At 39.8% G+C, this 26,374-nt stretch overlaps 1 protein-coding gene across 1 annotated transcript in view; it reads right to left on the reverse strand.

The window, feature by feature from the left end:
- Window positions 1-9,058: 9,058 nt before the first annotated feature.
- The window catches only part of sntg2 (syntrophin, gamma 2), a gene marked incomplete at its 5' end in the record, with an annotated part of 78,575 nt that continues 61,259 nt past the window's right edge, over window positions 9,059-26,374 (reverse strand). Inside the window, 5 exons of the mRNA XM_083924702.1 lie at window positions 9,059-9,285; window positions 9,526-9,636; window positions 10,080-10,172; window positions 25,311-25,520; window positions 25,805-25,876. Coding sequence (XP_083780828.1) covers window positions 9,157-9,285; window positions 9,526-9,636; window positions 10,080-10,172; window positions 25,311-25,520; window positions 25,805-25,876 — 615 coding nt within the window. The 3' untranslated portion in view covers window positions 9,059-9,156. The remainder of the gene's footprint in view (window positions 9,286-9,525; window positions 9,637-10,079; window positions 10,173-25,310; window positions 25,521-25,804; window positions 25,877-26,374) is intronic.

A 26,374-nucleotide genomic window follows, 5' to 3' on the forward strand; every position in this document is an offset into this window, starting at 1 on the left:
GACACTTTGGTGTTTCATATCCTTGTCCTGCATACTTCTGTACTTTGATATAAGCAAGTTTTTGAATGAAGAACGTACACTGACATATTTTTAGATAGTTTTATCACTACGTTCACTTAAGATTCGAATGTCAACCCACTGACTTGCTTGAAAGCAACAAAGAAATATGAATACAAAATAGAGAACATGCTGTCTTCACAGTTACAGGATAGAAACAAGTTCAAAGAAAGAATATTGACTTTGTTGCTGACCATCATAAGTTCTCCAATTCAAGATGATAAATAACCAAATATGGTTACGAATTATTCATTTTTTAAATATATACAATACATTCTTCCAATCCTTATATTTCAACTAATAGGCATCCTAGATGGTGATCATGAGGAAAAAATAAACTAAAAATGACTTACAGTTCAAATGTCTGGCTTCTTCAGATGAAAACCTTGGGAGGATAATGCAGAGCAACATTAAAAGGAAAATTAAAGTAAAATAAGTCATTTTTTGTGAGCAGCTTACAATAGACGAGTCATAGATTTTCACATTAACAACAAAGACTTATCTTTGTGCTGTGCACCGGCAAACCTCGCCTTATATATTCAGTGAAAGCAGGGAGCCGCATTGTCAAGGTTAAGTAAACCAGCCCACACTAGAGTTTCAGTGCTTCTCTTGTCCTTGGTTGACTGGTTTGGAGGAAAACTAACTTTTTTTCCCCCCTCTCCATCATCTCAGCCACTTGCATTCTTGTTGAGTCCTGGAACATGATACAGACGTACCAGTCACAGAGCAAATATTGGCACAGTGCTTTATTTCTTTTGCACATAGTAACTGATTTATAAACAGGGATCTGTCAGTGATCCATCACTGGGAAACTATTAGGTGTATTAACATTTTCTTAAATTTTATTTGAGGTATGTGTACTGACAATGTTGACCAGGAGCAACTGACAATCAATGCAATAAGATCAGAATTATTGGATAACCAAAGCCCTATTTGCATGTGACTGTGTAACCTAGGGACACTGGAGCTGATCCTAGCTGACATTGGGCGTGAGGCGGGGTACACCCTGGACAGGCGCCAGTCTATCACAGGGCACATAGAGACGAACAGAGACAGACGACCATTCACACCTACGGGCAATTTAGAGTCATCAATGAACCTAACACGTGCATGTCTTTGGACTGTGGGAGAGAACCGGAGAACCCGGAGAAAACCCACGCAGACACGGGGAGAACATGCAAACTCCACACAGAAGGAACCCAAGAACCATCTCGCTGTGAGGTGACAGTGCTAACCACCACTCCACCGTGTCGCCTACTACATTATTATTATTATAAATATTATATTATCTTATTTCACTAAATACTGTACAAAGCTCATGTGCATCCAATACAAATCGCCATCTCTGTGATTACCACCTGGCTTTGTCACCACTTTAAAGTATATTGCTAGAATAAGAAGAATTACCATGTCCTTTGGACTTCTTTATGTTAAGTTGCTGTCAGATTTGTCAGAAGATTGAAGTTTTAACCTTAACTTTTGAGAAAAAGACAAAAGCAAAATCCAAACGTGCATCACAAAAAATATTTCGGAGTAGACAAGTGGGCACTATGTACCGTATAGTGCCGTAGAGTTAGCATTTTTGCACTTCCAGTTCCCTCATCTTGAAGTCAATGGTCAGACTAAATTTGCAGGTTAATGTTATGTAGTTACTGTTACTCTTTGGTTGCTTGCATCTCTGGAAGTGTGTCTGTCTCTCTGTCTTCGTGTCTGTCCTTGTCTCTCTCTGTCCATCTGTCCGTCTTTTCTCTCTCCTTTTCTTCCTACCCAACCGGTGCAGACAGATGTCCGTCCTCCACAGAGCTGGGTCTGTCTGACGTTCCTGTCTGTTATAGGGAAGGTTTTCGTTGCCACCGTACTCTACGGGGGAATTGTTGGGTCTATCTTAATCATAATCATAATCATAAATCATAAATAAGTCATCGAGTGTGGGCTATACCTTCTCTGTAAAGTGTCCTGAGAGAACTCATGTTATGATTTGGCACTATAAATAAAATTGAATTGAATTGATTTGAATTGAATTGAATTGAATTGAATTAATATTCACCAAAAATGTACTTGATACAAAAACTTGTTGTAAATTTACTCCATCTCACAAACTGCGGAAATTCCAAGGCAATTAATTGATTTTGAAAATTCAACTTACTAACCTTTGAACAGTTTAGTATTTGCTTAAACTGTAATCATTGGACTTGTCACTACCCTTCTGTCAAACTTTACTTTAAGGACATAAAACAAAAGAGCATCAGCAGCAGCCATTGCAGTCTTTTAATGGGTTTGTGGTCCCGCTTCCTTCGCTGCGCCTCTGCCCTCGCGAGCCTGTTTTCAGTCTTGTCTTAAATTCAGACTGTAGGGACTACTAACAGTGAGAAAGGATATGGCAGCGGTCCTGAAGTTGCCCTAGAAACTTCTCATTACAAATACTTTAGTAAGCATTCGGGGTCCGATGCCGCCAGTGGAGTCAACTGTGAGAGTCACGGCCCATTGACAGTTGAGCAGTGTACTTGAAATTCATGCTTGACATGGTGCTGATGCAACTTGATGATGCTGTGTGTGTGTGTGTGTGTGTTTGTGTGTGTGTGTGTTTGTGTGTGTGTGTGTGGGGGGGGGGCTGCTGCCGGCAGTGACCTCAGCAGCAGGCACAGTTGCGGCTCTCTGTGCACTCTTGTTGTCACGGTGCCTGACTTAGTTTCAATGTAAAACTTTTCAGACTAAACCTTCAACAGATGAATCTCAGAGTTTATAGAGAATGAAGCGAGTCACATCTAAAGAAAAATGTGTGGCCTATATCTGAATATTTTGTGCTCAGTGTGGTATTAGGCAGACAATTAAGAAATACTCAGGGAATGCGTAAGCTTAATTCACACATGTACAAAATACAGGAGTGCAATCTACTGCAGTGCCTATAGAAAGTCATGATTCCCTTTTGAAATAGTCACTTTTTTTGTTTTAAAGCCTGAAATGATAATACATTAAAAATGGATGATTTACACATTTAGCCTTACAACATTCAAGTGAATTGTTTTATTTTTCCAAATTTTTTAAAATTGAATAAAATTAAAAACTAGAATAGCAGGGTTGGAAAAGTGATGGGTACCCAGATCTAATACTTTGTGGAGGCACCTTTTACTTTAATTACAGCCATTAGACTGTTTGGATATGTCTCTACCAGCTTTGTGCACCTAGATTGGGAAATATTTCCCCATTCTTCCTTGCATAACTGTTTGAGTTCAGTCAAATTCTTGTGGAAATTCACCTGTAAAACAAAAAGTGACTATTTCAAAAGGGTATCGTAACTTTCTATAGGCACTGTATGCAGGCACAATACATGTTTAGCACTGTGCAGTTTTTCTGTCAGGTCTCTGTCATTGCACACTTTGTACATTGTTACTGGTATAGTTTAAAGTTTATCAGCCCTCAGGGGCCCCCTACTGGCCTGGGGCCCAAAGAAGCTGTCTGCATGGCCTGCTGGCAAGCAGCGCCTCTGATCTCATTAAATGTCCTCAAGCCAGTTTTGATGATAGTCTCTTTCTGACTGCTGTTGCATTTGGACTAGACTTACTAGAAAATGATGGAACTTGGGTCATTCACCAATATGCAGTCACTCTCTGAATTCTTGCTTTTTTTATTTCCTCAAAGCTGCCTAATGATGCCTTTAAAAAAATCACTATATATGGTTAATGTCGAAGCTGACACACATTGCAAATTAGTATTCAGCTTACTGAGGCTACAGGTTACAGATGGTCAGGGAAATTACATTTTTCCTGCACTTCAACACCTCTTATGACACCATCATAAAACTGAATTAAAATAACACATTTCACGGTGTATTTCTTATGCAACAGACATTTCACAAGTTAAATAAGCCACTATAAATATAGTAAATGTGATGCTATATAGGTGATTCCTTATTTTTACGATAACAGATCATACTTGCGAGGTGCATAATCATGTTATTTATTAAAGTGTTGATGCTTAGAAGCGAACTAATCTGTATTTTTGAATTGTAATTCAAACCTTCAGGGTAAATTAATGTACACTATACAATATGACACATCAGGGTATGACAGATGTAACATTTGACCTGTCAGATGTTTTTTTTACACTAAACCATCTGAGAAGGCCTCATTGGAAGCTGTTTGGGAAAGGGCATACACGTTCAAAACATACCTGGCAGGTGATTGGATGAACCATCTGTCTATCAAACTTGCCAAAGTCAGTCAAGGGAAGAATGAAAACATCCTTTCCACCAAGAAAAGCCTTCAGCGCCGTTCGTGATAAATCTGATGCCATTGCAGCATCTAAGCTAACTTCTTAAGAACCGCCATTTTTGTTTTGAACAAGAGGTTTACTCCCCCCTCCCATTCTCCCCTCAACTGCAAGTACCCACTGAGTGTGCTGATTGGCCGGCTCTTTTTTCGATATGAGCATGTACGCATTCCCTGAAGCTTGACAAAAAATATTTTTATGTGACATGTGACCCTGGGATTCAAGCAGCTATGCGATGTAAGCAGGTACCTATAATTCAAACTGACAACCATTGTTCTTCTCAAGATTCCAAGCAGTGAGATGATTGATGGTTGTCAAACTTCAATTCAAAATGAACTTTGCCTCAATGGGAAAACAGGTTTAATCAGAACCATGCAGAGTTTCTTCCTTGAGGTGTCTGTGTTCTTGTTTTCTAATCAAAGTGCTACACTGCTAATGGCAATACAGTATCTGCCATCGCAATAGCACAGAGTGAATGATGCATATAGGGTTAAAATCGCTACAGAAAGCCAGGGTTCAGTCTCCTTGCAGCAACGCCTCCAGCTTGGCAGGGTGCCCATTAAATACAACCTGCAGTCATCCACCAGTTGGAAGCCAGTGAGAGATCATGTCCTTTGTGATGCACCATGAATGAATGAATGAAGCCTTTGTTGTGCCTATAAGGAAATGGGTTCTGTACAAAGGGCATAAAATAATATCACATAACATCAACATCCATACATGACGGCAGATAGTAACAGAACAGTCATCATAAAAACATCAGGAAATAAAGTATAGCTTGGGAATGAATAAAGGACATCAATGGCAGGCAACTTTTCAATACGTTTGGAGTGAGATTCATTATCTGTGCATTTTTGAGTAGGCCTTGTGTCACATTCCCTAATGCAGGGGTCAGGATCATCACTCTTCAACATCCAGAAATCTTGTTTAAACACAGTTCAGCAGACAATCTCAATTTTGAAGCATTTAGTAGGTCATGGTCAATGTACAGGTATAGTCGATCAGCATACTTGCCAACCTCTAGACATCATAGCATAAAGGATGCAGATTAATGCACTTAATGTCCTTCGGACACATGTTAAAGCATTTAAAAATACTCTATGATTAATATCTTGTTTAACATGGTTTCCAAACATAAAGGTAAAAATAAAAAAATCTCTGAAGAGGAGCTGGAAGGTGTTCTACTCTTCTCTGGATTTGGCCTCACACCTGGCCCACCACCGCTTCCAGTTATGCTCTTGAATGCCCCAGCCACAGGTTGAAGGGATTGGGATATGACGACCTGCTGTCTCCGGCATTTCATTGGTACATGGCTGTTTTGAGGCAGAAATGCTCAGCCATGGCACGGACCATTTATTTTGGTCACGATATTGTAGCATAAACAGTATATATACAGTATACTGCTAATTCATTGAATTGTGTTTTGCGGTTTATAATGCTTTGCAATTATTCAATTATAGTATCATTTTAAAGTAATATATTATTTATAGTTTATAATTATAGTAATAATCATGTGTTATTTAGTTAATTGTTGTGACCGCCTTCTTAAGGCAGCAGGTATCTAAATTCCTTAACTGGTTCAATGATGCCACTGCCAAGCCACAATTATGCACCGCAGAGCCGCCTGTTAGATTGTGTGCAGCCGGCATCAGACTGTTGTAAATAAACACAGTTTTGTTTTGAACGCTCTGGGAGTCCCGTTGTGAATTCAAACAAAACTAAAGCTATCTGATAAGGTTTAGGCAACAAAACTATTTGGTCAGGTTGAGAAAAAAATCATGGTTTGGGTTAAAACATTGACATTTAGTTTCACATGGGATACAAAACACCCATCCCATCCATCGCCCAAACGTTCCTCGATATGCAGAGTTTTGGTCTTTTGATACTCGAGCAGTTAAGTGCAACATGGACGGTTGATTCAGCTTAACAATAGATGATAAAAGCATACTGAGCCAACTAGGAGGTAGGGCCTAACATCTATGCTAGAGTAAAGAGCTGAGAACAACCCTTTTAATCAACTGATGATGCCAGAATTGGGTGCATTAACTTAAATCAGCAGTGTGTTGGAGAATGATGCAATGAAAAAGGTTCACACAGCTCCATGAAAAGTTGTTTCACTTTAAACTTATCTTCCCTAAGAATTACCTTAAGGCCGTTCTTTTCAAACTAACCCTTTACCCATACATGCAACAGCTTCGCAAAGGGAACCTGGAGTTTATTTTTCACTTTGTGAGAAAAAGGACATGTGGAGTAAAAGCATGTGTAAAGTGTCAGTTGCTTGAGTCTCATAGTCATTGCGTGTGAGTTGGCAACGCTGAGCACAGGCTACTGTTGTATCAGGCTGTGAAGTTGTTACACTTACATGTGTGTGATATGCTTTTGAGGTTAGTCAACTCAGTGACCAGAAGCAACTTGTGACTTGTACTAAAGGAAACTCCTCCCTGATGCAAACAGCGGTAATGAGCAGCAAAAAGGACAGAAGGCAGGGGAATATTCTGATCCAAAGTTAATAAATAAATAAACATCAGGATTAATGTAAGCTGATCGTTAAGTTTTAAATTAACAACTTAGCATTGACTACCATGACAAGTTACCTAGGCACATACATTTAGCATCAGATTTAGCTAACCATATTAAATAGGTGCCAAATGACTAGTGCCACATTTTTGGAAATACACCCCCCCCCCCCCCCCATTTTTTTCCTCCTGAAAGTTACATAGTTAACAAAGGTATCTTTGCTTAAACTCCAAAGTCTGGTATCTCTGAATGTATTCAAGTCCAAGATAAACTGCATTACATCCAGGTTTCAGGAGTGCAAATGTTTTAATTGAGTGCAAATGTTTAAATTAATCTTGTAAATTCTTTTAACTAATTTTTTTTGAAAATTCAATTGTTATTGTATTCTAATTGTTTGTTTCTTTTTGCGTTTTGTGACATTGTGTTGAAACTTCATGTGCTGTCATTCTTGGCCAGGTCTCCCTTGCAAAAGAGATCTTGGATCTCAATGGGACAAACCTGGTTAAATAAAGGTTATATATCTTATCTTAGAATGAAGACTTGAGGGCAAATGAAAAACTAGATCAGTAGTTTTCCTGCTGACAAACAGACAAATAAACCAAACAGAAAACAACCTCCTTAGCAGAGGTAGTAACACAATTATTGGGACATGTTCATCAATTGAAATCAGAAATCAAGCAAACATTAAGAGCGTCAACTTACATTTTGCGTTCAGTAGCCAACAGGCTTATCATCTTATCGCCTAAGCAGGTGATTTGCAGGTCAGTGACTGGGCTAAAGTTACATCCAGTGCCACCCCTTCAAAGTAGATGTACAAACCCACATGAACCTGAAATGTCTCCCATGACAGGCAGTTGCAGTGCTTCATGAAAAATGTATTGAAAACACAGCAAATATTCATTTTCACACTAAAATCATCACATAAAGCAACTATAGACATACAGTACTTTCACTGTATTATCATGGGGGTTGATTAAAGTGGATCTCTAACAATACTTTAAATTGGTCAGAGAGATTGGAAACTCAGGCATTTTTTCTTTATTAGATACAAAAGATGGCCACAATAGCACAAACATCATACAATTTGATCTAAGCCAAGAAAATAACCCTGATGATGTCACAACCCATTGTCACTACCAACTCGTCAAATATGACAGCATGGTCCGTGTCCCTTAGCCTTTGATAACAACGCACAAGGGACCCTATAACATCTGTATAAGATGCTGCGACCATGGCGCCGTGAGATACGTTGTAAGATGGGCAACAAAGTCTGCGTAGGGAGGAGGTCCCAATGGATGGATGGGTCAAACAAACACAGGACATTCACCCAAAAGACTGCTGTTACGTCCCGGTGTGAAACCAGAAGTCAATGTTGATTTATTACATACACATACCCATTTACTGTATTTATTGTACTTCACTAATCACACATACGTAAGTATCGTAACAATCATACTTATTTTTACCCAAACCCCGTTCTTTTCCTAAACCTAATCAAGTAGCTTTGTTGCCTAGCCTGCAAGTTGAAAAATAATACCTAACGGGTGCTCATGGTGTTAAAAATGTGATGGCAAGGGGTCCTGATCAAGCGCCTGTATTTGACAAGTTGGAAGTGAGAATGTTGCCTTTTTATTGTAGTTGGGACTATATCAGACAAGTGTTGATTCAATTCAGTGAATATTTGGAGGTGTTTGTGGTCACAGACAGGATAAAAGAAAGGTAAACAGACCAGAGAAAACTGGGAACGGGAAAGGTTAGCTTTTTCATTACTATTCATCAGTGAATTTGAAGGAAAGAAAATCCATGTCAGAAGGGCAAATGTGAATTCCCCCCATGACAGTAAGCCGGCATCAGATTCATTATTTCTGTTGAAATGAACAGTACTCATTAGAATCATAGATACAGTATCAGCGGAAATGTTCCATTAAAAAAAGTGGCAGTTGCCGTGTTTGGCGATTCGTGTCCTGCTGTCAAATGGGTGGCAGTTACACCATATGGTAGCACAGGTGCTGCCTTTCATAGTGACAAGTAAACAAGTAACCTCCGATCAGAACAAGTACATTATGTAATGAGCGATAAAATATGAAAGAAATGGAAGAACTGTGAACCCGTTTGGATTGTGTTTTTCCTCCTCGTCAGAAATTAAACATCGTCCTTCCGCCATTAATTCATACGTTATCTAGCTTTACAAATATTTATTTTATCTGTGGTTTGTACAAAAATAGCAAGAACAGGATATACATAACAATTTGCTCTGTGCATAAAATACTGCTGATTTGCCACAGGTGCACATGACGATGAGGACGGGTCTTCTTAACTGTTCATGTGATTTCCGGGGAAGTTTTGACTGCACATAAAGAGAGGGTCCATGGAGGCCACTTTGGCAGCGATAAAGGAATGAATACAGTGAAGGACGGCTGTCAGATTAGCAAACTCTAGTTCCTGGAAGAAGAACAAGGAGACACATCAATTAGTGCATGATATTCAGACTTGACATTACATTTTCAAACCAAAAAATCTGCATTTACTACACTAGTTACCAGACACTTGAGAGGAATTATTCACTAGACGTTGAGAAAAATTTGCCCGTTGGTGCTCATTGGTGAGCAATAACTGGACTCAAATAAAATAAAATAAAGCCCAATAGGTACCTTACATTTTGATGTAAAAACATTTCATTACCTTCATCTCTATTTGGTTGCTCTCAGCATTCTTGAAAAGGAGTTTTACCCTGGTTTTCCCGTCATCAGAGGAGCCTTTAAGTTGAGAGAACTTATATCGCCAAATTGCGGTCTACAAGGGAGGGAGGGGGATTATGAAAAGGCAGCGGCACATGGATTTTAATAATGAGCACAGTATTTAAATACCATGTCTTACTACAGAGAGACCTGCATGATCAAGAGCTGACATTTTAATGTGAAATAGTACTTTGAGGAAAAGTATGAGTGCTTTGGAAATCAGTGCTTTAACATTATTGCTGTGGCTTACTGAACAGAACATTTACCCACTCAAAACGTAGCAAGGCTGCCAAAATAATCTCAAAATGTGCCTTTAATAACAGTATCATACCATTCTCTTAAATACAGTGGCTCTCCACTTTATTCCGGAAAGTCCACAGTGGAAAATTAGAGACATCTGTACCCAAGTACCATACAGCTGTAGTCTCAGGAACTAACAAGGGAAGAACAGCACAGCACCAGGATGCCAACAGTGAAGTGAACTCAGTAATACTTCACCTTTGAAGTGCCTTTAGAGCAGGTGAAGCCTGATCCAAAATCGATGGTGAAGCACAGTACACTCCCCTGGCTGCTGCACATGTAGCTTTTGGACTGTAGAGAGAGCATTGATATCCATTAATATTTAGATTTTCCGAAATGACATTGTGCAAATAGTTCAGCGACACATTTCTCTGTATGAGCATCCAAGACAAGAGCCAGATGTAAAGAGCACTGAAGCACATATTACATATTAGCCCACTTGGCTAAGTATGGCTCTACTGTATGTAAATAAATTATACCTTCATTTTGTCCCGCATTTGTGGCAGCGAATGCAGCCCACTGTAACCAGGGGCTAAATACATAATATACTTGGTATTCATCATACATTACAGTCCTGGTCCTCATTGACTGTCTTCTTTAGTAAAACAGTAAATACACTTTGAGTTAGAGCTCGACAGTATCTGGATAAAGAATAAAATACCACATTATTTTCAGTCAAATACATCAATATCACAGGGTTGATGATTGGCGCTTGAAAATATTTAAACAGAGATTTTTTTTAATGAATAACCATCAGTATTGTGTAAAACGATTAGAAAGGTAAAGGCAAATAATAGGACAGCTAGAACAGTTTCATTAGGTGAGAAAATGACATCACTTTACTGTAATGCAGTCTCTAAAACACAGGGAAACACTACTCTCATCCACTCAGTTACTCTCATATCACAATATCGATGTATGTACAGCGCTGTACATTCCGTATGTCAGACTATACTGTCACTGACTACCGCAAGCATATTCCCGCTGGTAAGTAATTGCAGCTGGCGAGCTAAATGCTAAGACACTGGCCAGCTGCAATAATTTACCAGGGAGCTCTTTGAGTAGTCCCTTCATAATCAGGCTTTTAGCACCGCAGAATTTGTGAAGACGTGCAGATCAATTCTGCTGTGGTACTTTGACGCCTTAACGGGAGATTCTTGAGAATGAGGAAACCAAAAGAAAAATCCACTCCTGCCTGACACCTCGATCATGATATCTATCATTGATCAAACAGGCTGCCAAACATAACATCTCACTTCCACAAGTGTCTATCATTGTTTTTGCACTACTGGGTAAAAAAATGATTACTCTTGTTTTGTCTTTTGTTTTCCTACAGAAACTGTCCAACAATAACATAAATACTGGATCTTGTACTTGCACAATATTGACCATGGCGCCGAGTGTAGATACACTGAGCCTCAAAGTCCTGGCATGCTTGAACTTACTTTGCCAATAAAGTTAACTTGAACTGAACAGCAAGTTCAAAAAAGAGTTCTGGATATTAAAGTTTAAAAGAGCAGTAATATGTGAACCCGTTTTGCAGAAAGCAACCAGTGTTATATAAACTGAACAAAAATATAAATGCCACACTTGTTTCTACTCCAATTTTCCATGAGCTCAAATCAAAGATCTAGGACTTTTTCTATGTACACAAGGCTTATTCTGCTCAAATTCTGTTCAAAAATGTGTTTAAATCTGTGTTAGTGGGCACTTCTCCTTTAGATTAGACAATGTGATTATTGCACAGATGTGCCTTAGGCTGGACACAATTAACAGCCACTCAAAAATGTTCAGATTTAACTTGAGAAAGGGTGTGGGGGCAGAATCCTTGCAACATGGGGACTTCCATATTCCTGCAACAACATGAAGTGATGGAAGTGGATGAATGGTACAACAAGGGGCCTCAGGATCTCATCACGGTATTTCTGTGCATTCAGAACATCAATATAATGCACTTGTGTTGTCCGTAACATTGGCCTGCCTGTACCATATCCCCACCCCCACCATGGGCCACTCTATTCACAGCGTTGACATCACAAAATCGGTCACCAACATGACTCTGCCATCTAGCTGGTAAAGTGAAAACAGGGATTCATCCGTAAACAGAACACTCCAAGGTGAACATTTTCCCACCCAGTTATGACGACAAACTCCAGTGAGGTCAAGACACGGGTGAGGTCAAGACTCGGGTGAGGACTACGAGCACGCAGAGGAGCTTCCCTGAGGTTTCTAACGGTTTGTGCAGAAATTCTTTGGATATCCAAACCAACTGTTGCATAAGCTGTCCAGGTGGCTGGTCTCAGATGATCATGTGGTCTGCAGTTGTGAGGCAGGTTGGATGTAATGCCAAATTCTCCAAAAGGACTCTGGAAATGGCTTATGGTAGAGACATGAACATCCAATTGACGGGCAACATCTCTGGTGGGCGTTTCTGCAGTCAGCATGCCAATTGCACACCCTCTCGCGACATCTGTGGCATTGTGCTGTGTGATAACACTGCACATTTTAGAGTGGCCTTTTATTTTGACCAGCCTAAAGCACACCTGTGTAATAATCATGCCATCTTAATCAGTATCTTGATATGCTGCACCTGTCAGGTGGATGGATTATCTCAGCAATGAGAAGTGCTTACTAACACAGATTTAAATAAGGATTCGAACTGAATTTGACAGCAACAGGCTTTTTGTGTAAAAGTCAAAGATCTTTGATTTCAGCTCTTGAAAAATTGGAGCAAAATCAAAAGTGATGCGTTTATGTTTTTGTTCTGTGTGTAAAAAAAATAAAATAATTTGTCTATTTTGCTAATCCAACTCTGTGATAGAACAAGAGCAAGATGTTTCTGTTTGTATGAAACATTATCATGAATCCTCATACAGACATGCTTATTGTTTTAATTGTATTTTCCCGCTCATAAATGTATTCTTTAGAATCAAAATATTGCTTTGCTCATACACGCATTTTACATTTGTTCACAAGAGTGTTCTTGTTAAAGTGCCTGTCTGGCACGTGAGGCTTGGAAGAGCTGATAACAAGAGCTAATCTGATTTTTCCTGTCCCACACAAGCTGTTGGCAAGAGCAGCATCCTGCGCAGCATCCTGATAATGTCAGGGCACATGACAGAGGAAATCCGTTTTGGATGCCATAAATCTTTAACATTAATTTTGCTGCTGCAACACAAACAAGCATGTGTCTCACATCACAGGTCTTTTGAAAGCACTGATGCGTAAGCGTTCTACTCTCTGCGGAGCAATATCCTTCTAAAGGCTTTTCTTGCCACATGACTTCTTTTTTGTGTCAGCCACTCAGTTGGAATACCAAGAAGTGTATTCTGATTTTCTGTTTGTGTTATATACGGCTTTTCTTTCTTTTCTTTTTTCACTTGAGAACACAGTGGGTGCATGGTGATTTCAATTATAGAGAGCAGTGTGCAGTCAATATGGCTTGAGACTGTACAGTGCTTTCACTGAAACTGTTTTGTGCTCGCAGGCTTCAACCTCCCCGTCCTTAGTGGCGTCGTGAATTCAGCTGTGACAGTGATAACGGCGGCAGGCCAGCCACTATGTTCTTACTGTCACCACATGCAAGACTGTGTTGTGACATAGTGAGCTGTGACTACACTTCACTAATTGGAAGGGATTTTTTTCTGGGGGAATTAGCAACATGAAATGACTTTTTTAAGAACTTCTCCTGTGCTAAGTCTGACAGAAGCAAAGGCATGTGAGAGCAATAAAAGAAAACAGAAGAGTGCATCTGTCTTTTCATAATTCGGTCACACAGTTAGAGGAGATAAAAGGTAAGGTGACAGTTTAGCGTGGAGATCTAGGATGTGAGATCAACAGCCAATCCACTAAAACAAACTGATAAAAACATATTGATACAAACACCAGCACCAACTGTGTGAATACAGTTTGCGAAAAGGGTGATTAAGGCTGCATTCACTCCAAATCAGGTATTGCTGCAGAAAGGCCAGTCCTCCCATCCATGTGAGTGTGGTGAGTGTGTTTAGGCTGCAGCGGTGAGAACTGCACAAAGTAGTTCTGCTTTTGCACTTGCTTTGTTTATTCACACCGGACCAAGCAAAGGCATCGTAATGCCGCCCGAGAGAGTGAGAAGGACATGGAGCAGCTGTGGATCAGAGGTAGAGCAGGTCGTCCTCCTTTTGGAAGATCCGCGGTTTGATCCTTGGCTCCTCCGGTAATTAATAAGGTGTTGCTTTGTCACTTTTTCATCCTCCTGTGGATTGACTTGCATCACTATCATGTGTCGATCTGCCATGTTGTTGGCTCTGTGACTACCACAGGCTTTGTGAACAGGAGGGATCGACTTGAGAAATGCAACGTCATGCATAACCTAATGGCGATCAGATAAAACATAATGGAGTGTTGAACACAATGTGCCACCGAAGTGACTTTCCCGCACAACCCTGCGTCAGTCATCATAACACCTGATTTGTTGTGAACTGCAGCCAAAATCAACACGAAGGCTGAGGTGTGGTTCTCGGTCACACCTGTTAGCACACCCAACAGTGCTGTCACAGTGCACTGTCTACCACGCCCTGTGAAGCCCTGGATATCAACCAAAGACATCATGCTGCGGTTAGGTTGTTTTAAAAAGTTGAGATGGCCTATTGTTGTCCATGGATACCATTAGCTTTGTTTGAAAATAAAGCTGGTTAGCTAGCGTGAACTATGCTGTCATACAATTGTTTGCTGTATGTAACTCAAATATATCAAGGTGAACAACTCATTCAAAATGTCTTGGCAACATCCGTAACACTTAAAATGTAGGCATGCCAAGGTAACGGCTTAAGTCGTTTTGACGTGCCAGTACATTGACGTGCCAGTACATTGACGTGCAAGTACATTTTTATGCTGCTAGAGGACAGTGGGCAACAAGTTGTGAAGACAGCACTAACATGCTCTTTTAGTTGATATGGTGAACTAGTTAGCAAAAAGTTGCCTATTTATACATCCAGCTGATACGAAGTAACATTAATGATATGGAGTCAAGTTTGGCCTAGCGTTTAGCGACCTGATCTAAACCCTGTCCTGACAAGGGGTCGTGGCGGGTTGGGTTTGGGCCGGTTTATCACGTAACGCTTGTGTTGGATTATCTTGTGACGGACAATTCTTTCATCCGAGTCCCATGCAGAACTCTCTTCTGGCCCCCTAACGTAGTGCAATATTCACTCTCCTCTTAGCCGTTTTGAGTCTCCCCTGACTCCTATTTGAAATATCTGGCTATGAAGCAGCCAAATGCTTCATCATGTTCACCAGCTAGTCACTAATGTCATCTGTCAGCTGTTTGTGTGCTGTGCAGGTAGCGTATGGTGAGTTTATCAAAGCCGTTTTGCTTAAAACAGCTGCAGCCAAAATTGACATTATAAGAAGAGTGTGACTGAGAGCTGCAGGCCCTAAAATCCGAACAATACGCTGAAAAAACATTATTAAGCTCTGAGCTTAGAGGAACTGAAAAGCCAAATGACAATTCTCTGTTGATTTGTCACACCAAGAGCATCCCCTTTACATTACACATAGTCATTCGGGTCCACTGTTGTAAAAAAACTGACTTAAACTAAGAATTAATAAGAGGACCATAGTTATTCTCTGCTGAAAACTGATAAAAAGTAGTGTCAACTGAGCTCAGAAAAATCTAATAATACTTGATTGCTGGCTGTGATCTAAAAGACCCCATCAATGCCATGGTGGGTTTCATCATCTCCTAAAATAAAGAAGAAAATAAATAGGGCAAAGGAGAGGAAAAACGCAGGCTGGGCAGTTTTGTCAAATATACCTCCTACTTCTACCCCGTCAGCAATGTTTATGTAATGCTCACATCCACTGAATTTGAAGGTTATCCTAAGTTGGACTGCGCAGAGTGGCTAGCCTAATTGGCTGGAGAACATAGAATCACAAGCAAATTGAAATGCACCATCAATTTCATTGGTTTCCCAAAGGATGGTGTCCCACATTTGCATCATTAAAGAGTGAAAAAAAATCTTTCATTTACATATCATATTCATACTTTTATAGCAGTAGAGGAAAAACTGCCCATGCAGATCTGACTTTGTAATTAGCGTAGTCCAGAGTTATTAAACACCACTTTCATTATCAATGGGCCAGTCATGATGTTGCCGGTTTTCAGGATGCACACACATAAGTCTGATTGCTTTGATTGGATTTCAAACTGCTCTTAATGTCAACTGCAACTTGACAGTCAACATTGATGTCACATCCAGACCGTGTTCAGTCCCATTAGCTGGCTAAGAGCTAATTGTGTGATTGCAGCATCAAACACTCCTGCATATTATCATTCCCCCTTTGAAGCTAATGTCGTCTGGTGCAGCGGAGGAGTTATGCATTTGGGACTTGATATTGTTAAAGCCAAGAAAAAGATGGTAATGTCCATTCTTTATCTATTCTGCAGCTTGTTTTTGCCTCTGTGCTGGGAAAAAACACACCACCAGGTACATGTCTATGGCTTTGCTGTTGACGGTAAGTGATGCAAAAAGATTGGCCTCAACTAAACACACATCCAACCGGTTCACTTGAACTTTCTCTTACTCTTATTGACTTTCTTCCCTTCGATCAGGGGGTGATCCGTCATCCAGTTACTCTTATCTTGGTGAGTGCTTTGCTCCTGTTGTTCTTTATTATCCCAGAGGTTCCATATATCATGTAGCACAAGGTGCACAGAGAGACTAAACCTGGGCAATTTAATTAATCTCCAGCTTTTACATTACATGGCAATACGGAATATAATATATTTCCCCATTTTCATTAATAATGACATAGACGGCATTATTTTATGGAAACTTGGCTAGCGTCTGACAGTCAGGCTTCACTAACCACCTAATTCCAACTTTGCACAAGCAAATGAAAATGAAGGTAAAAGATGTTACCCCACCTCCAAGGATTACCATATATCTTATTCAGTGTTCTTCATTATTATTGGAAGGTAATTGACTGCTTGCCAAAAACTTTTTCTACGCCTGTAAAGATTTCCATCCTCTCCCGACACATGAGCAGTTCACTATGATATGGCAGATTTACCTATCAGGATTCTTATTGATATTTGAAACAACAGATCCATAATTTCAGAGGGAGGCAGAGCAGGTTTTTTCATTTCAAGCCAGTAATGGTGCATTTTGCCAACTACTGTATAATGACACCTGTCTTTGTTAGATTTATGATCCGCAGTAGTTAGGCTAACGTTAGCTCCATGGGTCAGTTGAAAATGCCATCACTATCTGACTTTTTTATGTTTCTAACTGACTTTAAATAAATAAGAATCTTATGAGTTGTATTGGTGGCTGTATATATGACATGGTGTTAAAAACTGGGACCAAAACAGCATCCTGAACAGCTGATAATCCATGTATAAGATTTTGAAATAAAAAACAGCAAGCATTATCCTAAACTCTAGATGAATCCATGACTGGCTTCCACAAAGTGAAATACAACACAGTAGATGTTCTTGTTCTGAAAGCAGATTTTCTGGGCCAACAATAATGCAAATGTTTCCTTTCTCTAAAGCTGCGTTCAAACCAAACACGATAGACGCAAATTGAGCAGCAACTCTACACTGAAAATCAATGTAAATGCACGTGATTCAGCTGCACGAATGGATTCTCCGTGATATATCCAGGGGCTCACCAAAGCCGCTATTGTTGCAGTTCTTGGGGAAAATCCTATTCCTTTGTATATAATATAATGGATATAACTATGAACTGTGGATGGCAGCGACTTTCCTTTAAGTATCTGGTCTGCTGGAAATCCAGAAAAAGAAGAAAGCAGTCAGTGCAGAGTGAAGTGTATCCTGGTCTGATCTACCGGTGTCCGGGCAGCACCCTGTACAGCTACAGAGGTTAAATCACTGACAGCCTGATCTCACGAAAACACAATGACTCTTAAGAGCCACACACTTCCTCTGAGAGCTCATTTCTGTTGTCTTAGAAGCATTCAGATATTTGGTTCGCACTAGCATGACTTCCATTTAGCACACTATAGGGTACGCTGAGCCGGGGCTTAGCTTCAGTTTGCTAGCCACCTCGGCTGCTGCCTGCAATTGAAGCGATGATCAAAAATGTGACAAATGTGAGTGAGCGGCAAGATACAAGCGTCTCAAGCGCTCAAGCGATTGTATTTGCGTCTATTGCATTTGGTGTTAATGCAGCTTAAGTCGGGGGGTCCAATCCTGGTCCTAGAGGGCCACTGCCCAGCATGTTTTAGGTTTCTCCCTGCTCCAACACACCTGAGTCTAATGATGTGCTCGTTATAAAGCCGCTGAAGCTGGTTACAGGTTTGATAATCGTTACAATCAGGTGTGTTAGAGCAGGGAGAAACCTAAAACATGTAGGGCAGTGGCACTCCAGGAGCAGGATTGCACGCCCCTGCTCTTAGTGTAATTTGGTTGGTGTTCTGCTTCCTCTGCAGTGTGTGTCGGAGATTGACACATACACACACAGACAACCAGATCGGTTTCTGCATGCAGCAAAACTGACCACCTCGAGCACTCCTAGTTTTCAGCACAGTTTACCACACAGGAGATCAGCTACTTGGTTAATCATTTAACTCTTGTCTCCTGCTAGCTACCATGAAACAGGTGAAAACCCAGTGGGGGTCCAACCTAAGTACAGATACTTCATGAAGTGTGCAAAAAGGGTAAGGGTTAGAAAAACTACAATTAATAGCAAATACTAATGTAGAATTTATTAGATCAAAACTTTTTGAGTTATTCAGGCTATAATTAATTAACAGTTGCTTCTTTAAGTTTGTATTCAACATGAGACCTTATTATGTCAATGATTTGTACTGAATCAAATGTATATGTGAGACGAAAAGGCAATTTATCATTTTGGCTGGTGGGGAATTTGCTTGGCCGGTGCATTGCAATTTCTACTCTTGTTCTTTAGTTTTGGATAGGCTAAAAAAAAGAAGGAAATCTTTATCTATAAAGTATTGATCTTATTAGAGCCCATGCACATCTGTGGAGCAATCCCAGCTTGGTGGGTCTGCAAGACCTAGTTACGGTTGCTAAGCTATGATTGGGTGGTCAATTGTGGTGGTTTTTTTTACACGCTTGTGTTCATAATATGGTTGCCTCACAAACAAACAGTTTTACAGAGCATGGAACAGAACCCTTCCATAGGCATGGTCCTCTTGTTTTAGTCCTCATCATTCAGAAGCTCACCGCATACAGAAATGTTGCTCATTCCTCTATATTCACACTATTTTATTACTTTTATTGTTAAATACTGCTGTGATGTCTCTGACAGTCTATATCATTGGAAAAAAACCCTGACAAATCAGCACCAGCACAGTAGGCTGCATAGTCACATCAATGTATTGTGTGAACTTAAAAGATACGCTGAAAGCACTTCATGATTCTGTTGGTGTGAGATAATTTCTTCAAACATTATTAACCGAATAAGTTAATAAAGTGCAATTCCCGCACAAAATCATCACATGGACTCTTTCGGCACTTACATACATGAAATAAGCCATTGAGACAGTTTTTTTCGTGTAACAACCATTAACGGAGAAATCCGCTAACAGCCGGACGTGGCTAACACTGATTAGCTCGGGGCAGTACGGTGAAGACATTAAAACAGCTTTTTTAACCACTAATACTGCTCAAAATAACACCAAACCTCTTCAGTAGCATGATTAGAGTCCTTACACATAAAACAAAGCACCAACGGGCTCCTTCCTTTTGGATTGACTTTGGTAATCCACTTGAATGGACTTTACTATGAGAGGAGCTGGTACAGGGGCCAGTAGGTAAGTCTATCAAAACACTCTTTTAATAAACTCTGGGTTCACTAACTACGTTGTTGGTGCTTCGTTTTATGTGTAGGGACTCTTATCAGGCTACTGCAGAGGTCTGGTGTTATTTTGAGCAGTATTAGTGGTTAAAAAAGCCGTTTTAATGCCTTCACCGTAAAGCCTTGAGCTAATCAGTGTTAGCCACATCCGACTGTTAGCGACTCTCTTTATTCATTTCTCCGTTAATAGTAGGTACATGAAAAAAACGGGCTTAATGGCTTATATGATGTATGTAAGTGACCATTGGATGATTTTTGCGCCGGAATTACACTTTAAAGCATTCTGAAATGTCTCACTAATAAAGTCAGAATTAACAGCTCTAAAAATAAAATAAAATAAAATAAAAATCAACCTGTCCTCCTTTCATGGTTGGTTTGTTAGCGGTTCATTTTTGCCATGTGCAGTGCTCAGGGAAATTACAGTCTGCAGTGCTTGGATAGCGCAGTGCCCACAGAGTGTTGCATGAGGGAAATACATTGTGCTCTGATTTTTCTAACTGCAGCTGCTAAGTCAACACATGAATTAAATATTTTGTTCAGTGTTTCACCTTCTTACAATGACAGTCTGCTACGGCAGCATGTTGGCGGTTACAGGTGGAGCATTTCAAGCAGTGCTTCCACTCATTCCAATCATGCACATGTGTCTAGGGACACTCTAGGGGACACTTGTTAATTAAATATTGATAGTGTCGAGTTTGAGCAGTAATAGTTATGAACTGGGAAATTATTTATTTCTCCTACATGCTTAAGGCATGTCAGATGTATATTTAAAGTGAATAAATTATCAAGTATCAACAGAACTACCCCCAGAAACCCATTGGCCAAGGTCAATCAGACAATTTGACCACAAACCAAAACCAAAATCAACAAAAGAGGCTAGTAAACAGCTTTCCACACTGAAACAAGACAAACTTACTGTAAGAGATACAATAATTTCATCTATGCATGTAGTTTGACTTGTGCACCAATAAAAATTTCATGTTGCTGTTTATCAAACGCCCTTACAATTTAGCATTTTTTTTAAGATGCAGGAAATAGCATGTGCAGCGTACACTGGAGAATGTAATTAAGCCCAGTAGAATTATAACTTTAAACTCTCAGTGACCACATGAGCCCTGCAAACATAAAGGGATTATACATGGCTCCCAAGACTTTGAGATTGACAGTTTCTGCTAAAGAGCCAGTGTCGCGTGCCAGAGCTGACCACGCTGCTTGCTGGTATAATATTCATGTACTATTCCTAAGGATAACATGTGAAAAAGGAAGACATTTAATTATATCTGGTTCCCATGCTGACCCGGAAAGGATTTCAGTCTGCTAGTGATTCAAATATCTTCTGACAGGTGCTCTGCTTTGTTATATTTATAAATGTCCCTATTTGAGGGTCGTGAGCAACACGGCCTGAAGGCTTCACAGCAGTTTTTTTCACTTGAGGGGTGAAAGGCACCACTGGCCATTTCATGCAGAGTCCAGCCTGACATGTGGCATACTTTCTTAATTTCTTTATTCCCAAATACAATGTGGAAGCTTTGAAAGCTACTTCCCGAAAATAATATCAGTTGTGCTTTTGTCTGTGCTTATGGTTGAGCCAACATACAGTAGCTGACTCATTTAAAAACAATAATAATAAGAGCCTACTCATTTAGCTCTTTAAATCGTTGTCTAGGATTTTAAAAAACAACAAAAAGTTCTGTTTAGTAAGACTCCTCAGATGGAAAAAAGAAATAGGAAGTCATTTAACAGTGCTGGTGTAGGCCTGATCGTTAACAGAGAGAGATATCGGACTAACTGGGGTGCCCAGTAGCTCACCTGGTAGAGTGGGTGCCCCATAAACTGAGGCCCTACTCATTCCCTCCCGCATTTCCTTACAATCTTCGGCTGTAGTAAAAAAATAAATAAAAGGCATAAAAAGCCCCAAAAAAATCTTGGAAAAAAAAAGATTACCAGCTGTAATAGCAACAGTGGTATTGTTTTCAATTTGTGAGTCTGTGGGCCCTATTTAGACAATCTATGGCGTGTCAAACTCCACTTTTGCTGGTTAGACAACACATAAAGTAAGAGTAAGGGGTAAAGGGTTTGTATTTAGTCTCTTCTCTTCATTAGTCATAAGTGTGTTATCTCCCATCCCTATTTAAAGCCAGGTATGCCGTTTCTGAGGTAACCGATCCGCCTGTGCGTTTAGCTCCAGACCCTCCACCGCCTCAGTCCTGTGTCCCATCATTTAACTGTATATGAGCAAAATGCACCGATAACATATTTCCGTAAAGTGTCTTTGCTATAGGTTATTTTCTTCACCTTTCCCTGTGGAAAAAAATAATTGTTATGGCTTACACTATGTTTTTTTCCTGTGTTGAATGTGTGGGCGATGTTTTTTATAACCATTTACTTGAGTAGACTAGTTTTCTGGTGCTGCGGGGAGTCTAATTCATAGAAGCTGTGGCAGGAAAGTCTGGATGGACCATAGGGTGTGAACTAGAAAACATGTTGTATTATTGATAAACGCTGTTCACTGTTGGATTTAAATAATGCAAGACTTTACACTTTTTAGTTTAAATAAAGTGCATTCGATAGTGCAGAAAATGTTAAATGTATGGCTGGAAGAGAGGAGGAGAAAAGAGATAGAAACATATGGCTGTCAAAACAGAATGTTACCCTATAATACAGTATATTATCTATGATATTTCATGCCCCCTTCTTTCCTTTATTCATTTATTTTATAACATATGTTTTATTTCTAAACATTACTGTGTGTTATTAATATTAGTTGTAAAATGATTTTGTGTGTTTTGTTATGTATGTGTTAATTATGCAGCTGTAAGTAGTCTCTTGTCCTGTCTGCTGTTTTATCTGTCTTGCATTCTTTATTGTTCCATAAAAAGTTGATCGCAAACATTTATATATTTATAAAGATTAAAATTGAACTATAATTTGTTCATTGAATTATCAACTCAGGTGTGTGTTGAAATGAAATGTTCCATTATATCTGTGGGAGCATTTTGTTCAGCACAGTGCCCTCTGACCATATAATTAACGGCTAAACAACTCGATTAGTCTGGAAGGTTGCGTAGATGTTTTTTTCATTGTAATTAATGGAGCTAGAACTTGTTGACTTGTAATTAAGGATATTTACACACAAACATAAAGTGGCATAATTATGCCATGTGTAATGTGTAATTTGACTGTTGTGAGAGGGATATAACCCATATAAGGATGTATGTAATTAAGGAAAATAAAAAAGTCATTTTTAAAAATGTCTTGTTATTGCTTTTGGCATTATTATAATTGTGTTGTGCCTTCTTTAATGAGGTGTGGCTTCAGTATCTTCAGAGCATTGTTGTCTTATCTAAACAGAAGGTAAAATCACTGTAGTGTTGGTTATACAACTATTTATACTTTAATTACTAAACTAATCAACACACTTCCATTCACACCTTCAGACCCTCACACACTTATATAAAGAAACGTCACAAGGTTTCTGTACTGGACTTTGACTCAACTTTGCTTGATTCCCTGCTGTGTTACCATACCTGCTAAATTAATAATGCCTGGTGAGTCATAATGGAGGCTTTGAAAAACGTTCTATGTGTTACTACTGGCAGGTGATATTTCCCAGTTGTACTCGCAGCAGTGCAACGTGTTCAGTGTAAGTGCTGGACTGTAAATGGAAGCATATAAGTGAGCAATCTTTAAGCACAATGAAACACAGCGGAATCCGGAAAAATAAGGCCCTGGACTCTTACATTTTCCTTGTTCGTGTTGGAGCCTCTTGATGGACACGAGACACCTGCTGAGAATTGCTAAATAACAATGTGCTCTCCACAAGAGTTGATCACCTTTACGCTTAAAACATATTTGCTTAAGAGGCAATTTAATGGCTCATTGGTGTGCGGACTAATTCTTTAGGCTGCTCAAGCTGAATACATTTAAGGTAACACTGACGTTTATGGAAAGTAGAGTGTTGCCTGTATTTCAATTTCAAATTCAATCAGTTTCTCAATAAGACATTTATAAAGCAGCACAGAACCTATAACAGGAAATACTTTTCATCACATGGAATCACTTCTCACTGATGAAGTATTAAATTGGTAGGGAGGGATGTTACTGATTGGAAATGTTCTAAAAAATATTTATGTTTTACACCAACTGTGGTTAGTTACTTAAGAAAGTAAGCAACACTATTATTAAGAAGTAATCTTCACCACAACACACTGTTAAGTGTATAGATGTTTGGTTGCTTAGCTACACATTTCTTTTCTTTAATAGCTAATCTTATTCACATGACCTTTTAATAAATCCTCAGACATCTACAACGGGATGCAAACTCATTATAATAATAATACTTGTTTTATGTTTTCATGTAACCATTCTGCAGCATACCAACGGGGCTTTTCTCTGTTTCAGTGTTAAATCATTAGCAAGCTATAGACATAGAACCACATTTACTCAAATTATAATTGTATGTTTTTATTAGATTTTTGGTAAATTTGCCCTGGTACAGCAACCAGGATGTGTCAATTCAGAGAGCATATCTGACGGGTTATTATTTTGTTTTTTCAGAGTTGACACACATCGATGAAGAAATCGGACAGTGATGAATCCTGACGCATTGACGGACATCAACCTGCGGACACATGTGTTGATGTGCCGACTAAACAACGGCCATGTAGGTCGACAGTTTATAAAGACCCATATTTTTGTCTGCTGTTCGGCGACGACCTCTAGTAGGCGTGGTAATTATGGTTGGAGCAAACGCCAAAATAATATGATGTTGTTATAAGAGCACCATACTCTGTGTAAGGTGGAAGGCTGGGGTGGTGGTTCAGTCAAACAAGAACCAACCGGACTTTCACCCAGGGGACGGGAGTTGGGGTCTCGCATGAATTAACCATTAACTCATCATTATGTCAATCCATGATCTTTTTCTAACCATGAATGTCAACACATAATCTAAATACCGGATATTATCACATGGCCTAAACACTGAGTGTCCGTGCATAGTCTTAATACTGATAGCAAGACTCCTGTGCACACTGTATACTTGGCAGTCTGTTACGCATACCATCACGTCTTGTGTGCTGTTTTGCAGACTCTCTGCTCTATAAAGCCTATTGCTGCTCTTTATTCTTTATCAGGTGCTCACAGACACTTTGGTGATCTGTTTGCACCTGGTCCTATCTGCAGAATATTTTTATTAAACCAACCAAAAGACATTTTTGTATTGGACCCTTTATTTTCAGATTTCCACCGCACATGTTAATAGACTTAATGCAGGTTTTGACACAATAACAAGAACACTTACAATACTCCTAAATGCAAATCAGTACAATAAGTCTGAAAAAAACCTGTTATGTTCTATGTACTTTGTCATATTTTGTATGCTTCTTATCTGCCCTGTGGCTCAAAAACAAATCAGACTTAAAGCACATAAAGTAGTGCTGTCAACAAAATACAAAATTCTCAAGGCTGGGAAAAGGTTGTGAGAGGCTTGAGAATCCTTTGATCCAAGCAGTATTCGACAAATAAAGACAACCAACAACATCTAAAATGGGTCGACTCAGGAAAGCAACGGGGGAATAAAATGCCACGTTACGCAAATACTCACTCGTATTCGCTGCACCTCCAAGAAGACAGCTCTTTGGAAGGACTTCTCCCAGATAGCCAGCTCCGTGGCCAGCTCTACCCTGAAGGTGTGGCTCTGGCCGTGGCCGACCAGAATACTGAAGCACAGAGACTCATTGTCCTGCTGCTCGGGCGAATGTTCGAGCCCCAGGTAGAGCCTCGCCTGGAGCCAGCAGTCATCTGCCATCCACAGCTGGAACACAACATTTCAACTGTTACATGTTAGGGGGCTTACTTTTGTCGTTTCTTCACTTTTGTTTGTTGCAATCCAGGGGTGGGAATGAAGAGTAAATGATTTTAGCGTGTCTGCTTTGTGAATCAGTAATAACACCTCAGGTCATGAGAGGCTCCCTGCAACACTATTCTGATAAAAAACAAAACATAAAAAACAGCCACCTTTTCTGAGATGAAAGCTGCAGTTATCAAATTTCCAACATCATCCCTGATGCACATCACAGCACCCTACTCTTAACGTACCTTGTGGACCTTGAAAAGAACCTCATAGAGGTTATATGTCGTTTCAGCTTGTCCCCAGTCAGCGGCACTGATCTAAGAAACAGACATCAAGGAATGTGAGATGAAGAGGCAGTATAAACAAGCTTTTTTTGCACTTGTTAGCAGCACCACCTTGTCCAAATACTGAATGCAAATGAAAGCCTGGCAAGTTGCTTAGTTGTGTGTATGGCTGGATGACTGCCAGTGTAAGTCAACAAAATGTATTTATCCTGTTGAATGCTGCAGAAAATTCACATCAAGAAAGTAAGATTTGTCATTATTCACAAAGGCTAGGGTATCCCAATGGTGTAACAAGTACAGAATGTACTATTGTAGCAATATCATATAATAGTGTTGTGTAGAGTTTGCATGTTCTTCCCGTGTCTACGTGGGTTTTCTCCGGGTTCTCCGGTTTCCTCCCACAGTCCAAAGACGTGCACGTGTTAGGTTAATTAATTACTCTTAATTGCCCGTAGGTGTGAATGGTTGTCTGTCTCTGTTCGTCTCTATGTGCCCTGCGATAAACTGGCGTCCTCTCCAAGGGGTACCCCG

This window comes from Echiichthys vipera (genome assembly GCF_963691815.1).
Source record: "Echiichthys vipera genome assembly, chromosome: 12".
Lineage (NCBI taxonomy): Eukaryota > Metazoa > Chordata > Actinopteri > Perciformes > Trachinidae > Echiichthys > Echiichthys vipera.